Consider the following 26,932-nt stretch of genomic DNA (forward strand, 5'->3'; position numbering starts at 1 on the left):
GAGTTCTATCTTCACTCTTGAAAGAAACTAGGATTCCCACAGTTGGAGTTAGGAGTCCAGAGTTAATAAGTCCAAGTGTCAGAATGGTATTATTGTAAATTGGTCATTTAGGAGATGGCAAGACAAGACTGTTCCCTCCTGGATTGTAACCCCCCTTTCTCTACCTGCCTCAAAGCATTGCTCTATTTCAGTTTCCCAAAGACAGACATGGGGGAACAATCAGTTACTCTAATCATAAAAGCCAAAGATAGTAGGGTTTGATAATTCCACTTACTTCTGCCAATGCCCACTACTTGTGTTTCTCAAGCTTAGGAGCCTTTATTTCCATAAATCAACATGGCTGCTCTTCTTCCCTCAGGGATAATCTCAAATAGCATCCCCTAATGCCTTTACTTCTAAAAGTCATGCAACTTTCAAAAATGTCATTTAGCACTTCCCTCATCCTGCCAGAAAAACATGTCCTAGAAGGAAAATATAAGTGCTTCCCTCTTGCAGGTACTTGAGTTTTTGATGAGGTGGGGATGAGTACTTACAAGGGAACATTCACGGGAAATCTTTACTCTGCTTTTGATGGAGATGAGATAGGAGGGTTTGATGACTGTTCTTAGTGTACAGCAACCTGGGTGCACTGATAAAGATTATGTTTGGCTGTGAGTAAGACAGATAGACCCAGAAGGACAGTGGTTCAACCAAGAAAAATTTTCTGTCACATAAAATTCTGGAGGTGGGCAATTTAAGCCTAGCATTGTGGCTCTGCTCCAAAGCCCTCCAAATCATCGTATTCAAATCCGGGCAGCAGAATGGAGGCATAGAGGAAGAGAGAGAGAAAAGGGGATGAGCCAGGTACATTTAAGGAAGGTTCCCCCAAACTGCCACACAATTCTAATTATCTCCAATTGGCCATAACTGAAGATCCATGGACCAATAAAGTGGGGAAAGAACCATGAACCTAAGTGGCTTACATGAGCAAAATTTTAAAAAATTTTTATTATTGGAAGAAAGGGGGATAAATACTGGGAGTAATTAGCAGACGTGGCCCCTAATTCAGATACCAGTGACAAACACAACTTCCTGGACACTAGCACTGGTATAGAGGATCTAGCAGATTGGAATAAATTAACTGAGATGGAGGCTTACAGGTATACTTTACAGTGTTTGAAAATCTTTCCGGAATTTTTGGTTTCTCACATCCCATTAGTCACCATGTCTTGCTGATTCTACTTGATACATGAAAAATATTTGACATTTTTCTATCACAGCTGTAGTGGAGCTTCCTTATGTCCAATCTGGATTATTGTGATAATCCTAGTGATAATGTGCAGATACCTTGCATTTAGTTTTTTCTGATACTCCTCTTGTTCCCACACTACATCTAATATATTATATATTTCCACCAGGTTGAACTTTCTAAGACATAAGATTAGTGTGCCTAAAGAACTAACTTTTTAATTTTATCTGATTTTAATTAATTAAATCTAAATTTAAGAACTGAAGCAGCATCAAATATTTTCCTATTATTGACAACATTGTTTTGCTAAGACTGCATTTCACTGTAGTCACTGCATTGCATAGATATTTTGTACAAGTGTTCATGTTATATGTATATGTTGTGTCTAGCATTACACAAATACAGCACTGATCTAGTTGATGTCATGAAATTGATGTGTTTATCTGAATATTTTATGAAGACAACATGAGTTCTGTTGATATGAAGGAAATAATAGTTGGTAACTAAATTAATTATGATTAAATTAGTATTCTAGGTTTAAAAATAAGTATGTACATATTTTTAAACTTTAAAGAAAAATGTACTACTGATGCAGAATCAAATGGAGGTCAGTGCTGTGGCCAGAACAGTAAAAAATAATAGACTGGAAGTAGATATACTGTGAATTTCATGACTAATGCCAACTACAGTTTGCTGTGGCAGAGCAAAACAAAAAAGCTGTTTAATTATGTTAAAAAAAAAAAAGGTTACGTTAATAAAGTGGAAAACATTGTGAGACATTTTCAGCAGATACATAGCAAATTTGATGAGAAATTTCCTCTTGATAAGCAAATAAGAATAAATGAAATTAGTTGCCTGAAATCAGAATTAAATGTGCAATGAAAATTTTAAATAAATTTTAAACAAATAAAATTTAAATAAATTTAAAACATAATCTGAGCCTATAACTTTGTCTAGCTATAAAATGGCTTCGGTCTTGCACAAAAGAATAAATCAAATTTTAGATGGTGATATAGCAAGATAAATGATTAGTTTTAATTGTGGAAATTTTATTATGATTTTATAAGAGACTAAAAATTATACAAAAAGTGAAAAAGTCTTCAATTACCATCTAACAACTGCTCATAGAATACAAGATCTTTCTAACAATGTAAAAAATCAGCTATCTCAACATTAGAAAAGCTACACATACTCTTCTTTAGCTTCAGATGAGTTGTACAGTATAAGATACTGCTCAGTTATTACTCTGGGTATATTTTATCTCAAAATATTTCCAGATCAAAAAGAAATGTTGTCCGTTTGCAGCCTACAAAATCAGATTCATAGCATAGATATTTTCAAATTTTTTATATATGTCAAAAAACAATTTCCACTAGGTATGAAAAAATTCATTTCTAAAACAATGCTCTAGCTATGTTAGGTTAAAAATGTGGATTCCTTAGAATTTTAAGGCAAAAGTCTAATGTCTCCCTAATTGCTTTGCTCCACAGTATGAAAAGTATCATGGTTTAGTATATACACATAGATATTATGAATCATTATTACTTTATGGAACTGTTGAAACAGGAAACAATGAATTAATTTATCATATGTTCTTTGCCAATGTGCACTGGTTGAATGATTGAGTTTTACAAAGATTTACCATACTTTGAACTTTGAGACTTAAAAAAAATTTGCCAAATGTTTCATAATCAAAACCCCCAAAATGACAATGTGATGTATGTTTTCTCACATACCACACTGCATATAAACAAACAAAATCTGAAACTCCAAGGAGAGGAAAACTTTTTTGTGGCCTAGATAAAAAAGTAGGAACATTTGTTGAAACTGAAACTTTTCATACATTAATAAAAATAATTTTACATATTTTCTAGATGAATCAATATAGAAAATATTTTCACTGTAATCAAAAGCATTGTGAAAATATTGCTTGCAATGAAGAAATAGGAAATCTTAGTTAAGAAATAGAAACTATAACAAAGTACTAAATAAAAAGTCTAGAATTGAAAAGTGCAATATCTCAAAATTTGATAAAACATTTGATAAAAAAAGCTTAACAGCAGAATTGAGAGGACAAAAAAAAAAATCAGTGAATCTGAAGACAGAGCAATAGAAATTATCCAACCTGAAAAACTGAGAAAAAACATTGATAAAGAACAGAGCCAATGACCTGTGAGACAGTATCAAAAGATTTAACATATGACTAGCTACTTGGAATCCCAGAAGGAGAAGTAAGGGCAGAAAAAAAATCTGACACATTACACACAGAGGAAAAACAGTTCAAATGACTTCTTATAACCTATGGAGACCAGAAGTCAGTGATATAATATCTTTAAATATATCTGTATCTGTATCTTTATGTGTATAACAAACCTCAGAATTCCATAGCAAGAAAAAAAATCCTTTAAGAACAAAGGCAATCCAGAAAAAAAAAAAAACCTATGAAAATTCATTAGCAGACATGTACTCCAAGAAATGCTAAATTAAATTCCTCAAGCTGAAGGGAAATGATACCAGATGGAAATTTAGATCATGTGGAAGGAATGAAGAGCATGTGAAAAGGTAAATATATGAGTAAATATTTAAGATGAGGGGTTTTTTTTGGTCTTGATTTTTAAAAATACGTAAGGCTGCTTCAATTTCCAAGTGGAGTGCTGATGTGATTTTCCATGGATTACTTCTTAATTGCAAAGAAAAAACTGTACCAATACAATGGAGAGAGCTGGTGGTCAACACATGAACCAAGAGATCAAACATAGCTTCACTTTATGTCACCTGCTCTTGTACAAATATTGAATACACAGTATTATCTATGAAGTTATCTTGCCAAAAATTTAAAATCTGAAACATAATGAGGCCTCTAGACGTAACAATCCAGTTCACAATAAATAGGAGGGATAGAGAAACCAGTTAAGCCTGCCTGGAGAAAAATTAGGGCAAATACAGAATGTGGAACATTATATGCGTTACTTCTCCTGAGTCTTCAAAAAGTTTAAGTTACAAAGCAGGTGGAGGATAAGTTCTTGACTAAAAGAGACTCAATAGCCATAATCATGTAAAATATATGGGCTTAGCTTGGTTTTTGGCTTTTAAAAAAAAGCCAGCACTTTTAAAAGACATTCTCTAAACTGGAGAAATTTGTAAATGGACTGATTACAGAATGGTATAGGTCTACTGTTAATGTTTTTAAGGTGACAGTGGCTCATTGGTCATATAGATTATCTTTAAATCCAGGAGTTGTATGTTGATTTTTTAGAGGTGAAGTGATGCCTAAATCATTCACTCCAAAAGCACAGAAAAATGATTATGCAGTATATATATTCAATATGTGATAAGTGTGATACATGTGAATCTGTATATATACATTTTTATATGAGAGAGAGAGATACTGAAGGTAGAGGGAGAATAAACAAACCTAAACCTTCATTGGACCACTGTTGTGTCTTTTCTGTAAATCTGAAAATTTTCAGAAACTTGAGGGAAACTTTTCCATGTCAACATCTGTTTTCTGTCAACCTGTCACTGTTAATATCTTAAGTTCCCTGAATTGTAGAGAATGTAGATTCTGTTACCTGTATTATAGAACTTATCATAAGAAAATTTCTTCAAATCACTTTCCAATTTTTCATTAGCTATGCTCTCACTCTTCAACAAAAGCATAGAGTTTCTTCCCATTATTAATCTTCAGGGGGATAAGCTTTGAATAAAACAGTTTCTTGTTTAATATGTTCTATGGGAATTTGTCCAAAATGAATTATCTAAAGTAAAATATGGATAAGTGATGATAGAAGGATTTAAAAAATATACTCATAGGGTCTTCCTTCCACATGAATTTGTTTATAGTAATGCTAGTAATTATCATTTTAAATGATAACAATATTTAGTAAGCAAATACTGTATCAGACGCCCTACCAAGCATTTATAATTTACATTAAATAATTTAACCTTTACCATAATATCATTATGTGGTGGAAGAGTGATAATGTTAAAGGATGTGCCATGGCTAACAGCTTTCTGACTCTCATTCCATTAAGAGTTTCTCACCTGTGTGAAGTCTTTGATGTTGCGTAAGTTGATAGCAATGAGGAAAGGCCTTCCCGCATTCCTTACATTTGTGTGGTTTCACACCAGTATGAATTCTCTGATGTTGAGTAAGTCGATCGCTTCGATTAAAGGCCTTCCCACATTCTTTACATTCATAAGGTTTCTCACCAGTGTGAATTCTCTTATGTTGAGAAAGACCTGAGATAGAACGAAAGGCCTTCCTACATTCTTTACATACATATGGTTTCAAACCAGTATGGACTGTCTGATGATAAATTAGTTGAGAATTAAGTCTAAAGGTTTTTCCACATTCCTTACATTCATAAGGTTTCTCCCCGGCATGGATTGACTGATGTGTTTTAAGGTCTCCTACACGACTGAAGGCTTTCCCACATTGTTTACATTCATACGGTTTCAAATCACTATGAATTATCTGATGTTGAAGAAGGTATGAATGGAGCTTAAACATCTTCCCACATTCTTTGCATTCATGTGGCTTCTCACCAGTATGAATTCTCTGATGTTGTGTAAGTTGAGATCCTCTACAGAAGGCCTTCCCACATTCCTTACAGTCATAGAATTTCTCACTGCTATGAACTCTCTTATGTTTAAGAAGGCTTGAGCCCCTACTAAAGGCCTTTCCACATTCCTTACATTCATGAGGCTTCTCACCAGTATGACTTCTCTGATGTTCAATAAGCAGATAGCTGCGAACAAACACCTTTCCACATTGTTTACATTTATATGGTTTCTCACCAGAATGAATTTTCTTATGTTGATAGAGACTTGAACGATGACCAAAGGACTTTCCACATTCCTTACAGATATAGGGTTTCACACCATGATGAATTTTCTGATGTAGACACATATGTCGATATAACCTAAAAGTTTCCCCACATTCGTTACATTCATAGGATTTCAAGCCAATATGAATTTTCTGATGTTCAGTAAGGTGAGAATGACGTCTGAAGGCCTTCCCACATTGCTTACATTCATAAGGTTTCACACCAGTGTGAATTATCTGATGTTGAATAAGCTGTGAATAAAACCTAAAGGCCTTCTCGCATCCGTTACATTCATAGGGTTTCAAATCAGTGTGACTTTTTTTATGCCTAATAAAATGCTGGAGAACTATAAAGGCCTTTCCACATTCCTTACATTCATAGGATCTCACACCACTGTGGTCTCTCAGATGTTCAGTAAGGTGTGAATATTTCCTAAAGCCCTTCCTACATTCCTTACATTCATATGACTTCTCTCTAGTGTGAATTTTCTGCTGAAGGGGAAGGGATGTATGTTTTCTGAATATCATTTGACTAAAGTATCCCACTTTAGGTGCCTGTTGTCTCTCAAATTCAGTTCTGATCCATGAGTCATTCCTGAAAATAAATCCCATAAGGTTGAGAGTTGAAGGTTTACTTCTTTTCATTGGCTCACAATGGTATGAATTTACTTCATAGCTGCTTTTTTCTGAAGATAATCCTTTGCTCTCAGTTGTGAAGTCAATGTCTGAAAGAAAACGAGAAAATGTTAAACAAATGCTATTTTCCTATACTGGGGGTCGGAAAAGGCCTTCCATAGTGAGAACAGTGATAAATTGACAAGTATATCCATTAGAAATGAAAGGGTCGTCAAATCCTAAAATACAGTGATGAAATTGTTTAAAGGCAAGAAGAGCTCAGAAAATTATGAAAGTTCACACAAAACTATAAAGTTTGTGAGGAGGCAAAGAGAAAAAGTCAGCAGTTCTCATATTTAGTGTGGATCAGAATTACCAAGGGAATTTATTACACATACTACCCTTCCGATATCCACTGAGACTAAGCAAATCAGAATGTATGAGTGGGTCCTGTTCGTCTGCATTTCTAATATTCTCTACCAGATGGCTCTCTGTGATTTTTTTCAATGGTCTGTCTTCACCTTAGAATGAAACCCAACCACATAACCATGAATAAGAAGACTCTTATCTTATTTCTACAAATTTTCATTTCAAGCCCCTGACATCTTTGTTCCCTAAATCCGACAACACTGCATCTTTTCAGCTACCAGAACATACCACAACCTTTCCCACTGCCTGGGGCTTCATGCAAGATGCTCTACCTTTCAGGAATCCTCTTAGATGGCTTCTTTCCATTACTGTCTCCAGGTGTTGCAAGTTAGAAACCACTTCCTCAGAAAGGCTGGCTCTGCTAACTCTGTGTAAATTCATATCCTTTATTCTACCTCCAACAGCTAAGTCTGTGTCTTCATGGTACTCTTCTCTATTACATATTTATTGTCTCATTTGTTTTTCTACTTATTTTCTTACTCTAAAACTCACTTATGGACTTGAAATTCCTTTCAACTACCACTGAAAAACAAGTTCTACCACAAGGTAAGTATTAAATAATTATCTGTAGAATAAAATACTGAATTAAAAAAGTAATGGGTGAAAAATCAAGGTAAGGATGAAAATCAAGGTCACTGGAGAAGGCAGCTAAGTAAAATAAACATCTAGTTTCTGAAAATTATGCAACAGTTACCAGCTATCTTTCTTTGACTCTAGTCTCCCACCTCTTATTATTGTAAAATGTGCTTTCCTCTCTCATTTACCTTACAGATGAGAAAAGTGCACATCCAAACCAACTCAAAAACATAAACGGAAAAGTTGATACCTGACTGTTCTCCAGCTGCCTGCCCCCTTAAAACTATACACATCTTTACCACTGTTGTTTAATCCTTCTGTGCATGGCCATGATTGGTTTTGTTTTCAAGTAATCAGATGTTATACTACCTTCATCAGGATACTTTCAGTATTATCCATCCACCCTACAGATCTCAATGTTTTGTCTCCAAGGTCTTTCCCCAATTGTCCCTTTTATTCCTTTATAGCCAAGGCCAATTGTTTTTGAATTTTACAGAAATGTGTATCAATAATTTATCAGGAATTCTATCAATTGATTACAAAAGTCTAAGCAAATGAACTTGGGGATGTTGAGGGAAAAACAGAGTAACTGAATGGGAGAAACTTGAGTGGCTAGGACTCTACAACAAGGGATATGCTGAATGTAGGCTGAAGACTGGTAATCCAGATGGTGGAGCAGCCTGAGGAAATCTGATGTGCTTAGTGGATCAAGTATGAATTGAAGACAAGTGGAATTCTTCTTTGAATAAAGTATGATATGTTTAAAATGTCAAAATAATACAAGCAATATTCTCTGAACCAATGAGAAATGAGTAACAATCTCAAAAAGCCAAAACATTTTCTATTTATAAATGAAAAGCTCTCAACAACTGCTGTTAGGTCAATGAGAAAATACAAACTGAAACCACAGAACTTCTTGAAAACAATGATAATGAAAACACCACACTTCAGAATCTATGGATTTCAACCACAGTGCAGCAAACTCAAGAGACTAAAGACTAATGTCTATTGAAAAATAAAATAATTAAAATGAATAAATTAAGCATTCCATTTAAAGATTAGGAAAAGTAAACAGAGAAAGAATGGTAAATTACACTGAAAGAAGACAGAAAAGGGAAGTTAATACAAGAAAAGCAAAATGTAAATAAAATAGTATAATTAACATACAAACCACTAGCCTTATTCAAGGAGGCTAGTGGTTTGGATTTTATAGGAGGAAAATCCAAACATAACGGCAACAGAGAAATAGTCATCAATCAAGAAAGAGAAAATTTAGGAAAAAAATCATACAACTATGCAAGTAAATTTGAGATGTACATGAAATGATGGCTCTTTCTGAAAATATAATTCATCAAAACTGACACCAGCTAAATTTACTGACTTGCTTCTAACAAATAAGAATATAGAAAGGGTAAAATAACTTTACAGTGAAGAAAACTGACAGGAACCACCTTCAACAAGTTTTTAAGGCTAATACCCCAGTATAAATCATGTTGCTATGTACCCCCAATATCAGAAGGGTACTTCTCTGGTATTCTTCCCACAAATCTATAATCTCAGCTTAATCATAAGAAAGCATCAAACAAACCCAAAATGTGGGGCAATTACAAAATATCTGACCAGTATTCTTGCAAAGTACCAAGGTTATGAAATACAAGGAAAGACTGAGAAACTGTCACAGATTGGAGGAGACTAAGGTCATGTGTTGACTAAATACAATATAGTATCCTGGATTGGATCCTAGAATAGAAAAAAAGAATGCAAAAACTGGTGAAACCTGAATAAAATAGGTAGTTAATAGTATGGTAAAACATTAATTTGATAGGTTTATAGATGTACCATGGTTGTGTAAGGGACCAGTACATTGGAACTCTCTGTACTGCATTTGTAACTCTTCTGTAAATCTAAAATAATTTCAAAATAAAAAGTAAAACAACAACAACTACAGACTCCAGAACAGATGAAAAATCTAAACAAACCGATTTCCACAGAAGAAATAGGGGAAAAATGTGAATTTATCCCCACCAAAAGGCAATCGCAATGAGCTCCCCCTGTTGGCCAGGTTTCAGTCTCTATAAATTATTTCCACTAATATGAACTAGGGTGCCTAGAAGAAGCAACTGCAGGATGGATCAGAGGGAAGTAGGAAGGTAAATGAAGGAGGGAAAATTTAGGTGCTGAATGCAGATGCCCATTTCAACCTAACAAAGCTCAAACTAGTCCTCTGAGACCATGGAGCAAAAACTTAACTGGTTTCTTGGCACAGAGCATAAAATATAAAGTAGAGAAAGTGGATATTTCAGATAACAGATTCTACATTATTTCAGCCAGATGTCCTTACCCAGTGATACCAAGTTAGTATAATTCTCCAACATCACATCTCTGTACAAATTCTTCTGATCTGAGTTTAGGCATTCCCACTCCTCCTGAGAGAAGTCTATGGCAACATCACTGAATGTCAGTGGCACCTGAAATGACAAATCCATGCATTATTTGTAAAAGTAAAAAAAAAATTTCAAGATGGAATACTGAATTGCAGTATGAGCGATATATAAAAACAATAGGCTTAAGTTAAAGATCATGACATGATTATATGACAATAAATAAATTAGCATATCTGAAGTAGGGTGCCTACACGATCTTTAAGAATACTGTTAGAGTACACAAACTTTCTCTTAAAATATAGAAAAACTGATATATCCAAATGTATGAAAATGAAGAAAGTAATCAGACTTTCCCAATTAAATGAAATCGTATATGTAAGCACATACTTATATACATACCTGCTATGTGCCCTAGTCACAAGCTATTAATAAATGCAAGTTCTTACATGTTTTCTCTTCAAGGAATATGTAAAAAGAATTGATTCTTCCCTAAAAGTGAATTATAAAATCCCAGCCAAAATGAGATAACAGGGCTTGGATTGACCCTCCCAAAAATGAAAAAATAACCAAAAACCTGGACAAAATGTATGAAACAATGGTTTTTCAAGACATAAGTCATTGGGCAATGAAAAACTGATCCCTGAGAGACAAGTAACAAATGAAGTGAACCCTATAATTGCCCTCACTTACTACCAGGAGAGAGGACTCTTACACAACTATCAGAATGGCTAAATGTTTAAACACTGACCATTTTAAGCACTGGTGAGGATGTGAAAAAAATAGAACTCTCATACACTGCTGTGGGAATATAAAATGGTACAATCACTTTAAGAATAGTTTGTTGGTTTCCTAAAAGGTTAAACATCCATATGACCCAGCTATTCTACTTCCAGTGTTTACCCAAGAGACATGAAAGCATATGTCCATGCAAAGATCTGTGCATGAAGGTTCACAGTAGCTTTATTTGTAGAAAGTAGAAAGAACCCAAATGTCCATCAACAGAGAACAGATAAATTGCAGTACATCCTGAGAAGACTAGTCAGCAATTAATATGGAATGCACAACATGCATGAATCTCAAACTAAATATGCCAAGTGAAATAAGACAGACAAAAAAGAGCATATAATGTATGGTTCTATTTGCATAAAATTCTAGAAAAACCAACTAACCTATAGTGATATAAAGCAGAACAGTGGTTGCCTGGGCATGTAGGGTAGGAGGAGGAAGGGACACATAAAAGGAGAAATGAGAAAAATGTTGGAGCAATGGATATGTTCATTATCTTAACTGTGGTGATGGTTTCATGGTTGCATACATCTGTCAAAACTTATCACATTCCACATGTAAAAGATGAGCAGTTTATTGTCAGTTACATTTAAGTAAATATGCCTTAAAAAGATAAAATACATACAACTAATTTTATGTCAGATATCCCCCAAAAGCTGATGAAGTTTCCTTCTTAGAAATAGGGTTGTATAAAATTAAGTAATTTTACCAAGACACAAGTTTATTATATGTCAGATTATATCATAAGCATTTCCTTTATTCTGACAAATTAACATTTTCATTTAGTCTCTCTTAAAGACATCAGATTTAATCTTAAAGTACTAAGGTATTATTAATAATATTAATATAGAGAGTATTATACTATAATAGTATTTAGGTGGGCATAAATCATAGCCTCTTCCCCACTGTTCAGTATTATCCACCAGACATGGTTCTAGATGATCTTCCTCTCTACAATCCTTTACTGAACTTCTGGTTCATGAGTTAGAACACACTAACGTTGGATGACTCAGAACAACGCTGAATCACTCAAGACCAGCAATTTCTCTTCCACCACAAAGTGGACCTCCAAACCCTACTCATTTCTCAGAGACTCCTTAGCCAAACCATTCCCCTCACCTCTAGGCAGGCACCAAGTCCATTTCTATCCCAACCCAAAAGATTTTCAAAGCTGAGATGAGACCATTCATTACCAAATTCTCCCTTATCTACCTGGAAAATTATAGAGGAAGTTCTCCCTCCTCTGGTCAGACAGGACCACCATTTCTATATAACAAAACTGTAAATCTGACAAGGGAAGCTCAAATATTTCCTTCAAGGTACTTCAACCTTTCACTGCTCCAATACTGCTCTCAAGAGAAGACTGAACACAGAAGATGAATAAATTATTTGATGGATAAGTGAAAAATCAGTTTGAAAAAAGGGGGCAAATAAGAAGGGCACCATCCTTCTCCTTAAGGAGAGGAACTCTGAAATAGGTTCAGAGATACAGGTTTCCTAGGAGGAAGGTTTGGGGATAAAGAATGAAAATATTACCTGAATTAAAAATCCTAATATTTCAGGAAGGAGAGACATCTACTTACCTGGGACATGGTTTTTGAACTGCCGTCCTCCTCAGAAACTCAGTCCAGAGAAGCCAGAGCTGAGGGAGGAAAAAGAAGCCTTGAGACGCAACATATCTCAGAACTCCAAAAATTGTTTAAGGTAAGAGAGCCTTTCTTTTTTCTTATTTATTCCTGCTTCCCACCATCCTCACCCACTCCCTGCCCTCCCAAACACATAAACACACTTCAGGGGATATGAAAAGGAGTCCAGACAAATCCAAGCCCCTTCCATGCCTGGGGAAGCAAGCCACACAAGCATGGATGCAGAGCAGAGGCCCTCATGCACCAAAGCCAGATCCAGACACCCAGCTCTGGTCTGTTTCTCATTCTGATCATGCCTAATGTACCCAGCCTGGGTTGCCCGGTCATACTGAGTAGATCCCAATCCAGCCCTACCTTCCAGGGTTGAGACTGCGCCATACAACCCAAGCTTCAACAACCTTATTGGCCCCAAGGTGGACCTGGACTCTGCCAGTCAAAAGGCAGACAACAGTAGAGACCAACCTGGAAGCCTTGACCACTATAAATAAAACTGCCTGTCCATGTGAAGCCTGAACTTGACTCCCATGATCCTCTGGGCTGACCAACCTGGACTTCCCCATCAGGGTCCACTGTGCTTGCTGATACGAACCATTGCCTGTGACCCCTCTCCCCTGCTCCCAACCCACCCACTACCCACGAGGGTGGAGTGGATTCATGCTCACTGAAGCTGTATGGCAACACATAGATTTTTGTAACCTTCTGTGTGATAGATGTAACTATCTATCATTAACATGTAATCCTGAAATGTACTGATAATCAGTTCAATAGATAAGGAAATAGAAGCTCAAAGAAGTAAAGATATTTTCCCATGTCACAACAAGTAGAAGTGATGTGTTTTTAATCACATTTTTTTCTATTTTTAATTTTTAATTTTTTTGGTTTTTTTCTTCATTTGTATTGAATCACATTTCTGTAATTATAAAGCCAACTTTTTTTCCCAACTGTTGCCCCTGATGGCCAGACTTTGTTCCATTGTATGAAACCTGAGCGTAGGTGTTTAAGACATCACCTATCAAAAGATTTACTGAAGAGATGTTTTAAAGCAATAAAGATACTATCATTTTACAGGTATTCAGCTGTCAGATTTTAAAAGTTGATGACGCACTACATATTAGTAAGGTCGTAGGGAGAAGCACATCCTCATTGCTGTCCTGTAGACCTGTGAAAACCTAGTGCAACTGAGACACGTAAGTAGAATTCTGCATAAGAATTTAACAATGAAGGGCCATTTCTGAGATTCCATCCAAAGGAGGTAAACCATAAAATGTGCCTAGAGATGTATAAAGGAATATGGTGATGGACACTTACTAAAATGAAAAAAAAAAAAAAGCTGCAGGAAAATCTAAAGGTACTTAGATGAGCAGTTAATTAAATAATTGAAAGTGTATTCATAATTGCACCTCTTGGGGAGTGATGGAAATGTTAGCTATCTTTATTGTGGTGGCGGTTTCATGGGTGTATACATCTATCAACATTCATCAAATTGTATATCTGAAATATGTGTAGTTTACTGTACAGGAACCATAACACAAGGGTGTTTAAAAAAGTATGTTCATATAATGGAAAATGAAGTAGATACTGAATATATTTAAGCAGATCATTGGTTCTCAGTAGGCAGTGATTCTGCTCCCCAGGACGCATTCACAATGTCTGGCGACATATTTGGTTGCCAAGATGTGTGGAGGGGTGCTCCTGTCTCTAATGGGTAGAGATCCTACAATGCACAGGAAAGCCCCCCACCACAAAGAATTACCTATCCAAAAATATCAACAGTGCTAAGGTTGAGAAACCCCAATCTAGACTTATTGAAGGAACATAACATAATCTAGAGTCTCAATAATATATTATCCACAATGCCAGCATATGATAAAACTTATGAAAAATGAAAAGAAACAAGAAAGAGTTACTGATACTCAAGGGAGAAAAATCTCAAGAGAAACAATCTCAGAGATGATCCAGATAGTGGAGCTAGTTTACAAGGACTTGAAGATACTATGATTAACATGCTAAAGAAAATAGAGGAAAAGACAGGTGAGGTGGAATGCAAATGGAGTATATCAATAAAGATTTAGAATCTTTAAAGGGAAAATCACTTGAATGTTTTATAGTTCTAAAAACATCATATCAAAAATTAAAAATGTATTGGATAGATTTAACAGCAGAAAATTCTATTAATTAACATAAAGTCAAATTAACAATAATCAAACAAACAATAAGAGAAATATATGAAACAGTCAAAATGTGAAATTGGACACCTAAAAGAAAATAGAACAGAAAATTTATTTGAGGAAATAATGGACAAAACATTCCAAATCTCATGAAATACCCTGATACACAATTCAAAAAACTCAGCAAAATACCTAACCAAATGAAATAAAGAAACCCCCACCTAGGCACGTCATGGCCAGATTGTTGAAAAACAAAGTTGAAAATATATCGTAATGTATGTTTTTAAATTTTTGTTTTGTTTTGTTTTTACAAATGCTGTAGAAATGCCATTCATTACTTAATCACCATTGGTAGTTACTAGGTGCACTGAAAACATACGGACATAGCAAATCAATTAGTAGTGAAGTCATTATGAAAATCCTTTGTCAAATTACTTCAGTGCCAAATAAATCCATAATTTATTTTCTACCAATAGATAGCATGAGCATTGTAATGTTTGTCCATTTATTTTTTTTCCTTTTTGCCTTTTGACCCCCTTCATCCAAACATAAATGTATGTTTGGTAATAGCAGAATAGTTAAAAATCAATGATCTACCTTTGGAAGCTAGAAAAGGAAAAGCAAATTATAGAAAGTAAAACACTAAAAGAAACCAATGACATAAAAACTCAAGTACACAACAGAGAAAAATCAATAAAGCCAAAAGCTATTTCACTGAAGAGATACAATTAATAAGTCTCTAGCTGTACTGATCAAGAAAAAATCGCCAATATCAGGAATATAAAAGGAGATATCACTACATATATTACAGGCATTAAATTGATAACAGAATTTTATGAACAACTGTAGGACAATAAACCTGAAAATGTAGATGAAATTTTTAAATTTCTGGAAAACACAATTTAATGAAACTGATCTAAGAAGTAGAAAATCTGAATATTATTGTATTTCTTAAAGAAGTTAAATCTATTTTAAGGACCTTCCCACAAAATGTCAGGCCCAGAGGCTTCAGTTGCAAATTCTCCAAACATTAATTAAAAATTAAAAATGCCAATCAAATTCAGTCTCTTCTAGACAAACCAAAAAATGGACCATATCATGAGGCCAGCATAACTGTGACATCAAAACTTGACAAGGATATTACAAGAAAGGAAAATTATGGTGTATCTTTCTCATGAACAAAGGTATATGCATATTAAACAAAATCTTAGCAAGGAGAAACCAGTGATACATCTGACCAAGACATTTATTCGAGAAATTCAAAAGTCACTTAATTTTCAGAAAGCAGTCAATGTAACCTTCCAATTTTAAATAATAAAGGAGAAAAATCCGTTCATTAGATGTAGAAAAACCAGTTGATAATATGAACATCAGTTCGTGATAAAAATTCTCAGCAAACTAGGAACAGAAGAGAACTTCTTTAATCTGATAAAGGGGATCTTACAGAATAAAACTGAGAGGTGACAATATGGACCGCTGTCTTTCTGAGTTCAGGAATAAGGCAAGGTTGTCCACTTTTATCACTAGTTCAACTTTGTGCAGAAGACCTATCCAATACTGTAAGAGAAAAAAGTGAAATGAGTGGTATGAAGATTGGAAAGAAAGAAGTAAATCCATCTTTATTTGCAGATAACATCATTTTGTACATAGAATACTTCAGTTCTACAAACAACTAGAATTAACATGAATTTATTAGCAAAATTGTGAAATAAAAGGTCACAGTATAAAACACAATTGTATGAAAGCAAAGCTACTGAAAAATGAAATTTTAAAGATCCCAACAGTTTATAAAAAGCATGAAAAATGTAAAACACTTTGGAATAAGTCTAACAAAAGAGGTGCAAGACTTTTAGACTGAAAGCAAACATTAAGGAAAGAAATTAAAGAAAAATTAAATAAATGGAAACATTTCATGTTCATGAATTGGAGGAATCACTTTTATCAATTCTCTCTAAATTGATCTATTGATTCAATGCATCTCCAAACAATGTCAGCAGATTTTTTTAGAACATTAACACACTCATTTTAAAATTATATGGAAATTCTAAGAATCCAGAAAAGTCAGGACAATTTTGAAGAACAAAGTTGTCAAGTACATATTACCAGATATCAAGACATAATGTAAAACTATTGTAATTAAAACAGGAGGACTGACACAGGATTGATAAACAGACCAACAGAATAGAGTCCAGAAAGAGACCTGCATATAGTCACATTTTTTAACAATAAAAGTCTGACTGCAACTTAGAGCAGAAAGGATAGTCTTTTCAAAATAAAAAATGGTGCCTGAACAATTGCCTACCTGCATGAAGAAAATGATTATGACCCTGATCCCACCACATACACAGATATAAATTCAAGATGGATCACAGGCCTAAACGTGAAAACTAAAGCAATAAAGTTTCTGGTAGGAGAAACACGAAAATATCTTCATGATCTCAGGGTAGGCAAAATTTTCCTTTTTTTTTTTGTTTAATTTTATTTCCACTTACTTTAGACTTAGAGAAAAGTTGCAAGAGTATTACAGAGAGTCCCTGTATGTGCCTCAACCTGATGTTAACATCTTACATAGGACGATGATCAAAACCAGGAAATTAACATTGGTACAGTACTACAGATGGCATATCTTATTCAGATATCACCAGTTTTCCCCATTAATGTCCTTTTTCTTTCCAGGATCCTATATGTGATCCCACATTGCATTTAGCTGTTATTTCTCCTTAGTCCCTTCCAGTCTCCACAGTCTTTCTTGTGGTAATAGTTGTCAGTGGCTGCCATAACAGATTACCACAAATTTAGCTTAAAACAACACACATTTATTATCTCACAGTTTCTGTGGACCCGGAGTCTGGACACAGTTTCACTAGGTGCCCTCCTCACGCTGGTCTCATAAGCTGAAAACAAGTTGTCAGCTGGGCTGTGTTCTCATTCAGAGGCTCAGCTGGGGAAGAGTCCATTTCCAAGTTCATTAAGATTAGTGGCAGGATTCACTTCCTTGCGGCTGGATGACTGAGGGCCCCAACTTTTTGCTGGCTGTCAGCTGGAGGACACTTTCAGGTCCTAGAGGCTGCCTGCAGTTTCTTGCAATATGGGCTCCTCCAAAATTGCTACTTAGTTCAAGTCCACAAGAAGAGTCTCTTGCTCCAGTCTGCTGTGATGGAGTCTTTTATGGCATAATATAACCACAGCAGGGACATCCTATTACTTTTGCCATAAAAACTAACCTAATCACATCACAGGAGTGGCATCCGTTCACCTTTGCCATTTCCTATTGGTTAGAAGCAAGTCACAGGTCCCGCTTGCACTCCAAAGGAGGGGATTATACAATGGCATAGGCACCGGCAGGCAGGAACCATGGGGTCACCCTAACGTCTGTCCACCACGTCTATCTTCATGACCTTTTCACTTTGGAAGAGTACCAATCGTTTATATCATCAAATGTTCCCTCCACTTGGTTTGTCTGATGTTTTCGTAATTGGAATGAGGCTCTGCATTTTCGGCAGTACCACCACAATTCTGTGTCCTTCTCACTGCATCATATGAAAGGGCTCACGATCACGATGTCAGTGCTTTACCACTGATGACGTTAACCTTGATCACTTGGTGAAACTACTTTCTGATGGGTTTCCCCACTAGAAAGTTACTCCCTTTCCCTCCGTAGGTATTATCTTGAGTGGTGGAAAATACTTTGACACTATGCAAATCCTTTCTCACTTCAAACTTTCACCCACTAATTTCAGCATCTATCCATGGATCTGGTCTGAACCAACTGTTACTGTGGTGTTTGCCTAATGGCTGGTTTCTTTGTCCCTCTTTCCCCCTATATTCAACAACTGGAAATCTACTGTAAGGAAGAGCTGTCCCTTCTTCCTCAGGAAAAGATGTTTTAAGGAGAACAAAAATGCAATAACCATAAAAAAAATTGGTAAATGAACTCTGTTAAAATGAAGAACATCTCTTCATTATAGGACATCATTAAGAAATTGAATAAGAAGCGTCAGGCTAATAGAAGATACTCCCTTTGTCTCTGTCTCTACACACACACACACACAGGTTTATATACACACATAGAGGACTTGTATTCAAAATATATCTAAAATCCCTATAAATCAATAGGAAAATGAACAAAAGCCAGGCTAAAGAAATGGACAAAAGATCTGAATAGACACTTAAGAGTATGTCAGAATGGGCAGTATCATATGAAAAGATGCTCACATCATTATCAGAAAAATGCAATTTAAAATCACAATGAGATACAGTTACACATGCGTCAGAATGGCTAAATTTAAAATGACTGACACTATCAAGTGTTGGCCAGTTTGAAAAGGAACTAGACCCTGCACACATTGCACTGGAGTGTTAATTAAGCCAACCACTTCCACCCCCAGGTATAGTCTCCGGAAAAACAAGACCGTATGTCCACAAAAAAGACGTGTACAAGAATTTTCGTAAAAGGTTTATTCATATTAGGCAAATACTGGAAACAATTCATCATCATAAGAATGAATAAACAAGTTGTGGTAAAGGCATTCAGTGGACTACTATACAACACCTGGGTGGCGGGGGGACCTACTGATTGACAACACAACATGCATAAATCTCAAAAGTACAATTTTGGACAAAAGGCAGCAGATACAGGAGATTCCATTCACATGAAGTTCAAGAAACAGCAAATCTCAATATGAGTGATAGAAGTCAGAATAATATTTACTTCTTGTGGGCGAGGGGTGTTCTAACTGGGATGGGACAGGTAAATCCTCCAAGTGGGGATAGAAACACTCAATGTCTTGATCTGAGTGGTGTTTTCAGATGTAAAGATTAAGCTAAGTGCACAGCTAAGATTCGTGTACTTAAAAAAAATGTGTATTTTATTATATATATTAAATTAAAAAATTATATATATTATATGTATTTCAATGAAAAATGATACAGACCTTTATTTGATGATAATCAGTAAAAATATTATATTTCTAATGTTATCCTGTTATGGCAAATAAAATAACACGTGTGAATAAATGCATGTGCATTGGGGGATGGATTAAAAAAATTTGGAGTAAAATGTTTACAGAGGTTGTCTCTTCACTTTGGTCTTTTCTGTATTTTCTGAATTACTGTATGAGAATGGATTGCTTTTATAATAAAAATTATAATAGAGCTAATCACTCTCTTTTGAGATTGGGGGGTGAAATAAAAGAGATGAATATGGTGATATTTCAGGTATTATGATAAGGCTTTTTTTTTCTCCAAGGGCTTGAAGTCTTTTTTTGTTTTAATTGAAGTATAGTTGGTTTACAGTGTTGTGTTAGTTTTTGGTATACAGCACAGTGATTCACTTACACATACATACGTATGTATATATATTCATTTTCATATTATTTTTCATTATAGGCTATTACAAGGTATTGAATATAGTTCCCTATACTATACAGTAAGACTTTGTTGTTTACCTATTTTATGTCTAGTAGTGGGTATCTCCATGTCCTGAACTCCCAATTTATCCCTTCCCACCTGCTGTACCCTCCTGGTAATCATAAGTTTGTTCTCTATGCCTGTAAGTCTGTTTCTGTTCTGTAAATAAGTTCATTTGTGTCCTTTTTTTTTAGATTCCACATATAAGTGATATCATATGATATTTGTCTTTCTCTGTCTGACTTACTTCACCTAGTACGGCAATCTCCAGGTCCATCCATGTTGCTGCAAATAGCATTATTTTATTATTTTTGGTGGCTGAGTAGTATTCCATTGTGTATATACACCACAACTTCTTTATCCAATCATCTGTCAAAGGACATTTAGGTTGCTTCCATGTCTTGGTGATTGTAAATAGTGCTGCTATGAACACTGGGGTGCATGTACCTTTTCAAATTAGAGTTTCCTTTGGATATATGCAAGGGCTTAAAGTCTTTGAGTTCATTGTCTCCTATTGGAATATCAAGGTTCTGTGTCTTGAGTCATGAGCTTTGATATGCAATAGTTCTCCCTTTACTGGTTTCCCCTGACTCACCCGGACAAATCCGCTTGTCACTACACTCTCCACCTACTAGGTCTGGAACCCTTGTTCCAACTCAGGAATTACACCTGGCTTGGAAACAGAAAAACTTGCACATAAAAGAAACAGTGCTTAGGCCTGTTGTGGCTGTCAGCGAATTCAGATACAGTCCTGTGGTGAAGGGGCAGGGAAGTCCAGTACAAGAAGGGCCAAAGGAAAGCCACTCAAGGAAACAGGGTGTTGATGCTTCAAGGAACACAGAGTAGAACATCACTGAATCTCAGATTCCTCATAAACTCAAACACTTCAGCTTCCCTAGAGGGTCACATTAAGGGACTAAAAAAGCTCCAGAGATCAGATTTTAAATTTAAAGATTTGATCATAAAATAAGAAGAGAAGGTATAGCTCAGTGGTAGAGCACATGCTTAGCATGCACGAGGTCCTGGGTTCAATCCCTAGTACCTTCATTTAAAAAAATTTTTTTAAATAAAGATTTGATCATAAATGCTCTGCTTCTGTGTTTCAGCATCGCATCCCTATACAAGTTCTGAGAGGGTATGGTCATCAGTACTGCACCCAGCAGAGGCTGTTGCCACATTCCCAAATGTCACTACCCTGAAATTACAAGGACCTAAGTTCCCATATGGCCCTGAGAAACTGGAAGAAGTAAAGTTGATCAAGGTATGGAAGTGGAACAGCATGGAGAGCAGGTGTGTTTAGCAATCTGAATTCAGCAGCAGCTGATTGGCTAAATGTGTAACAGAACATCCATGTAATGAAATATTAAGCAGTCATTAAATGGTAAGTCTGAGAACCTGTTAAGGGAATGAAAATATTCAAAAATATCATGTCAGTTGAAAAAACCAGGTTACAAAAACAAAAAACTCAATTAAAAAGTGGACAAAAATGTGAATAGACATTTCTCCAAAGAAGATACACAGATGGCCAATAAGCACATGAAAAGGTGCTCAACCTCACTAATCATCAGAAAAAATGCAAATCATAAACCACAAGACCCACTTCATACTCACTAGGATAACAACAGGCACTGGTGAAAATGTGGAGAAACTGGAACCCTCACACACGGCTGGTAGGAATGTAAAAAGGTATAGACATTTTGGAAAAGAATCTGACAGGTCCTTAAAAGAGTTACCATATGACACAGCAATTCCACTCCTAAGTATATACTTAAGAAAAATAAAAATATATGTCTACACAAAAACTTGTACACCAATGTTCACGGCAGCGTTATTCACCACAGCTAAGTAGAAAAAACTCAGACGTCCACCAGCTGATGAATGGATAAGTAAAATGTGGTATATCTGTACAATGGAATATTATTCAGCCTTAAAAAGGAAGGAAATTCTGAAGCATACTACAACATGGATGAATCGATGTGAATCATATTGGAAACACCATGCTAAGTAAAAGAAGCCAGTCACATTCAGGAATTCACAATAAAAATATATATTTATTCAAATTATACATTGAAGGGCTGGGCTATTAGCTAGAGACATTTATATGTGAAGCAGCTCTTTAAAGAAGTAAAATGCACAAATAGGTCTGTAATACACATATTTGGTATAATATACATAATTGAAATTAATAAAACCTGGAAGACCAACTATTATTATGCTACGTTCTGTTAGGATCTTTTAAAAAGCACACATTTAGTAGTCCATTTGTGCTTAAAATATTCCTATGCGTGAGAAGCTTAAAGAAAAAAAAAAACAGCTCTGTACATGATGATGAAAAGAAAGTAATAAATTTTTTTGAAATTGCACTGTTGAAAAAAAAAAGCCAGTCACAAAAGACCACAGATTGTGTAATTCTAGTTCTACAAAATGTCCAAAAGGGGAAAATTAATAGAGACAGAAAGAAGATAAGTGGTTGTGGGATACATACAGTGACTGCTAATGGGTTAGGGTTTCCTTTTAGGGTGATGAAAATGTTCTAAAGTTGACTGTGGTGATGGATGCACAAAAATTGTGCACTTCAAATGGGTGAATGGTGTGGTGTGTGAATTTCATCTCAATAAAGCTGTTGAAATATCAGGTTATGAATGCACAAAATTATACACATACAAAATATTATTATGAAATATATGTACTTATCAATATAGAGAGAAGAGTGACAGACATCAATAAACAGATAAACATATATAAAAGCATATACCCATTTATTAATATTTCTTATTTGTGTGTCATAGCCCTGGTTTTCTTCCTTTTCCTAAAAGTATATTTCAGAAAATTTTAAACAATAGCCGTTCCTTAATTTGATACTCACATACAGAGACACACAGACACAGACACACACGTTTTTTATTTTCTAAAGGAGAAACCTCTTCTCCAAACAGGTGGGAGAAAAAGTCTCATCCCTCTCTCCTTTTAATATCCCTGAACCTGAAGATTAAGCCTGGTACACTCTAGAACAAAGGTCCTCAAAATTTTGTCTCTGGGAACTTACCAGAAATGCCGGTTCTCAGCTCCATCCCAGACCTGCTGAGTTGGAAACTCTGAGGCTGGGGCTCAGCAAACTGTATCTGAACAAGCCCTGCAGGTGACTCTGATGCACCTGACATTTGAGAACCAACACTGTTCTAAAAACAGTTGCTGTGTTTTTACTGAAAGATTTTACTTCATTTCTGTCAGCTCCCAGGACCTGAACCAACCCTAATTTGTTTGCCTACAGAAATGTACATCCGTATAAACTGGAGGCTGTGATGGTTTGTATATATTAGTAGGAGTCTCAGTGCTGCTTCCTGGAATTCTATGTTCCTGACTGATAGGTTTATTTTGATTCTGAACCTGTCCTCCTAGCCACAATGTCCTACAAACAGCTGATAAGACATCTTGTCACATTTAATGTCACTAGAATAAAAAGTCTAAGGTATAAAATCCATTTTCCTTCACAGATTTCTCATAGTTTGACCATATTCTGGCAGCGCTACTATAGAGAGAGTGATGTCTCTTTCTATCAGCTCCAAGGCAGGTCACCTGAATTTCTCTAGTGGCATTTCACATCCTCTATCTTACTTATTCCTATTCTGATTTCATTTCTTTACTGGATAACAAGTCATTTAAGGATAGCAGCTATATCTTTTTGTCATTGCATTCCAACAAGTACAAGCCTAAATATGTGGTATTTGACTCAAATTCCAAACTAGAAATTTATCCTTAGGAAATGACTATAAAAGGGCATAAAGATCTATGCATAATGATGTTCGTTGTAGACAAATTTTGTTTTTAATTAAAAATTAGAAATATAATAGCTAACAGTAGGCCACAGGTTAAATAAATTATGGTGAGAAGGGTTTGGGGTTCTGACAAGGGTGATTCATCTGTGTGGCCCGACAATTTACAGATATGTCACTATCAGGCAGGACATTTCAGCAGAAGGAAAAGAAGGATCTCATGCCTTTAAAATTAAAGTGTTTTATGAATAATGAGGAAACACAAACTCACCTGAACTTAAACTTTTTGAAGTGTAACAAAAAATTCTTTCCTCTCTCAGGATCCTTTTTTGTGTAAGAGACAAGCAGCACTGGGAAAAGAGAAGGCAATCATGAGACATCAGGATGTTCTTGGATAGCACATTCACTTACAAAACACCCTCCCTCCATGACCACACCTCACCCAGTCCACCGCAACCAGATGGGAGGAGGAAGGAGATTGAAACAGCATTGACTTTTCCCAGTATGAGAGAGGCCAGGGTCACTGATGTCGAGGGTGAAATCTGTCTAATTCACATTAGGTTCCTGTGGCTAGAGTTCTGGAAATGTTGAGGTTCTGAAACGTATAGCTGGCCTCTCGGAGCTTCCAATGGGGACCCTCCCAGGAGGGAATCCTACTTCTGGGACCTCATCAGGTCTTCCCAGAAGCCTGTCTTGCGGCTACATCCCGCTTCAGAAAAGTCTCATCTCATGATCAAGTCTGTGTCTTCTTGCTGGGATCCTCCATTCTTACATTCGAAAGCTCAGAACCTGGTTTACCGCCTTGATCTGCGGCAGACACCAAGTGGCTGTGAGGGGAGAGAGCTGAGGACTCAGTACAGCCTAGAGCCAAGAGTTCCAGCGACAACCCACACGGACACACAACCCTCGCTCATCCAAAAGCCACGCAGTTAAATAAGCACAATCACCCAGTTAAATACTGACACAAACAGACACATCATCATGGAGACACGCCTACACACACACACACACGCACACGCGAGTCTCAATAGGCACACAAATCTGCTGCTCAAGCAGACACGGGCCTGCGACTCGAGGCCCGACACGCCCTGTCCGCGCCCGGAGAGTCCTCGCCTTGAGCGCCTGTCACCTCACCACGGGTTCCAGTCCGGCTGTAGTCAGGGACTATGAAAGCCTCCTCCGATTTTTTTCTTTGGATACGATCTACTCACCACGTAGGGACCACAGCTGCTGGGCCACCGGAAGAGGACCCAGGACCGAGGCTGAAGCGAGTCCGGTGGCTTCTGGGAAATGCAGTCCATCCGGAATAGCCCCGGCTGCAGGGAACCCGCGGTGCTCCGTGTGCGCAGGCGCAGGCTTGTGTCGGCGGGCGGCCGAGGTAGACCCCTATCCCGAAGGACCGTGGTTTCAGGTGGTCCTGCGAAAGTGGAAAAGGAGAGTGGAATCGGAGTCTAGGATGTAGAGGGCAGAGCAGGCGGTTGCTGACTTCAGAGCCTCAGACCTGCGTGCAGAAGGAGGAGAAGGTGGTGGGCTCCTGGGTAGGGTAGTCCCCTAGGTGTGAGCTCTGTGAGGACAAGGTCTTTATAGTCTTTCACGCCCCCGCCATCAGCACCTGGAGTAGCACCAGGAGCACAGCAAGCGTTAAGTGTGCATTTGTTTTAAAGAAAGAATGCCTGGGCATGGGTGGGTGTGTTCGAGTTTTCATTCTCTGTGACATTGTGGGACCCACTGTGTGTCTGTAACCGCGTATGTGGTTGTGTTTCTGTTTGTGGTTTGTTTCGTTGAGTGTGGATGCAAAAATGGTTTATGTTTCAGATTTTGAGATATTATACGATTTGTTAAGCACACTTCCTCCCCGCTTCTTCATCCCACCGCGAAATTCCACATGCCCAGTAATTTGCCTTTCTCTCCATTAAAGGCCCAGTCTGGCTGACTTGCCGAAGACGCATCCTTGCAGGGCAGACTCATCCATTAGGCACAGTGGGCAAAGTGCCTAGGGCCCACAATACTTTTAGGGGCCCACAAATAAAAGTCTTTAGATGTCGGAAATAAACATTAAGTTTTAGGTCAAAGAAATGTTTAATTGGAAGAAATTATTTATCTACTATTAATTTATTATTATTACTATACCTGAACAGTTGTAAAATACTGTTATGTTTATTTTATGTTTCATGGAAGAAGAGGCCGACGAAAGTCATAATGCAGCCATGCATCTTAGCCAAATCAAATCAGATTTCAATCTAGCCTTAATCCTCTCCCAACTCCCCACTGGAATTTGTGAAAACACCACAGTACCTGCTGACCTTAGGTGAACTGCGGTGAACTCTGAGCTTCCCTCTGATACCAAAGCCAAATAAGGACACTACCTCAAGAAGACAAGAGAAAACAAGCGTTGGTGAAGATGTGGAGATAAGGGAACTCTTGTACACCATTGATGGGGATGTAAATTGGTGTATCCATTGTGGAAAACAGCATAGAGGAAAAATTCAAAAATAGAATTACCTGACATTATGACACTAATTCTACTTCTGGGTATATATTGAAAGTAAATGAAAACAGGAAATTGAAGAGATATGCACTCTCATGTTTATTTCAGCATCATTCACAATATGGAAACAACCTAAGTGTCAACAGATGAATGGATAAGGAAGTTGTGGCATATATACAATGGAATATTATTCAGCTGTGAGAAAGAAGGAAATGCTGCCATTTGCAACAGTATGGGTGGACTTTGGGGGCATTATGCTAGGCGAGATAAATCAGACAAAGACAAATACTGTATGATATCACTTATATGTGGAATCTAAAAAAAACAAACTCATAAATATAGAGAGTAGAATGATGGTTATCACAGGTTGGGGGAGGGGTGGGGAAATAGGATATATTGTTTAAGGGTACAAGTTTGAAACTAGTAGATAAATAAGTCCTGGAAAGTTAATGCATTGCATAGTGATTATAGACAAAATATTGTATTTTAAACTTCAAAGTTGTTAAGGAAGTAGATCTGAATTGTTCTTACCACAAAAAAGACATGAAAATTAGGTGAGGCGATAGAAGTGTTAGCTAACACTAAGGTGGTAATTATCTTGC

The 26,932-nt window shown here is 36.5% G+C and overlaps 1 protein-coding gene and 1 long non-coding RNA gene across 3 annotated transcripts in view; one reads left to right on the plus strand and one right to left on the minus strand.

Annotated features, from left to right (window-relative positions):
- Positions 1-22,801, plus strand: part of LOC116154919 (uncharacterized) — a 31,433-nt gene extending 8,632 nt beyond the window's left edge. Inside the window, exons 3-6 of the long non-coding RNA XR_004138984.2 lie at positions 7,872-8,426; positions 12,409-12,550; positions 13,561-13,679; positions 21,176-22,801. This is a non-coding gene — a long non-coding RNA (uncharacterized LOC116154919). The remainder of the gene's footprint in view (positions 1-7,871; positions 8,427-12,408; positions 12,551-13,560; positions 13,680-21,175) is intronic.
- On the minus strand, positions 3,232-25,086 carry ZNF404 (zinc finger protein 404). 2 transcript variants are annotated; one of them, XM_031458794.2, is made up of 4 exons: positions 24,114-24,180; positions 12,430-12,488; positions 10,018-10,144; positions 3,232-6,781 (listed from the first exon to the last, which is right to left on the minus strand). In XM_031458794.2, exons 2-4 carry the CDS (start codon positions 12,436-12,438, stop codon positions 5,250-5,252), a joined length of 1,668 nt encoding a protein of 555 aa, XP_031314654.1. In that variant the 5' UTR covers positions 12,439-12,488; positions 24,114-24,180; the 3' UTR covers positions 3,232-5,249. The 2 variants fall into 2 exon arrangements, 1 of the variants encoding a protein (XP_031314654.1); XR_010382374.1 differs by lacking the exons at positions 3,232-6,781; positions 10,018-10,144; positions 12,430-12,488 and adding exons at positions 16,093-16,217; positions 24,977-25,086 and having other exon boundaries at positions 24,114-24,192.
- Positions 25,087-26,932: the final 1,846 nt, after the last annotated feature.

Source organism: Camelus dromedarius, chromosome 9 (assembly GCF_036321535.1).
Source record: "Camelus dromedarius isolate mCamDro1 chromosome 9, mCamDro1.pat, whole genome shotgun sequence".
In the NCBI taxonomy this organism is placed as follows: Eukaryota; Metazoa; Chordata; class Mammalia; order Artiodactyla; family Camelidae; genus Camelus; species Camelus dromedarius.

Coding starts and splice junctions, on each gene's coding strand:
- ZNF404 (XM_031458794.2), bottom strand. Junction 6,782..10,017: donor TACTAACTTGGTATCACTGG/GTAAGGACATCT, acceptor GTTTTCTTTCAG/ACATTGACTTCACAACTGAG.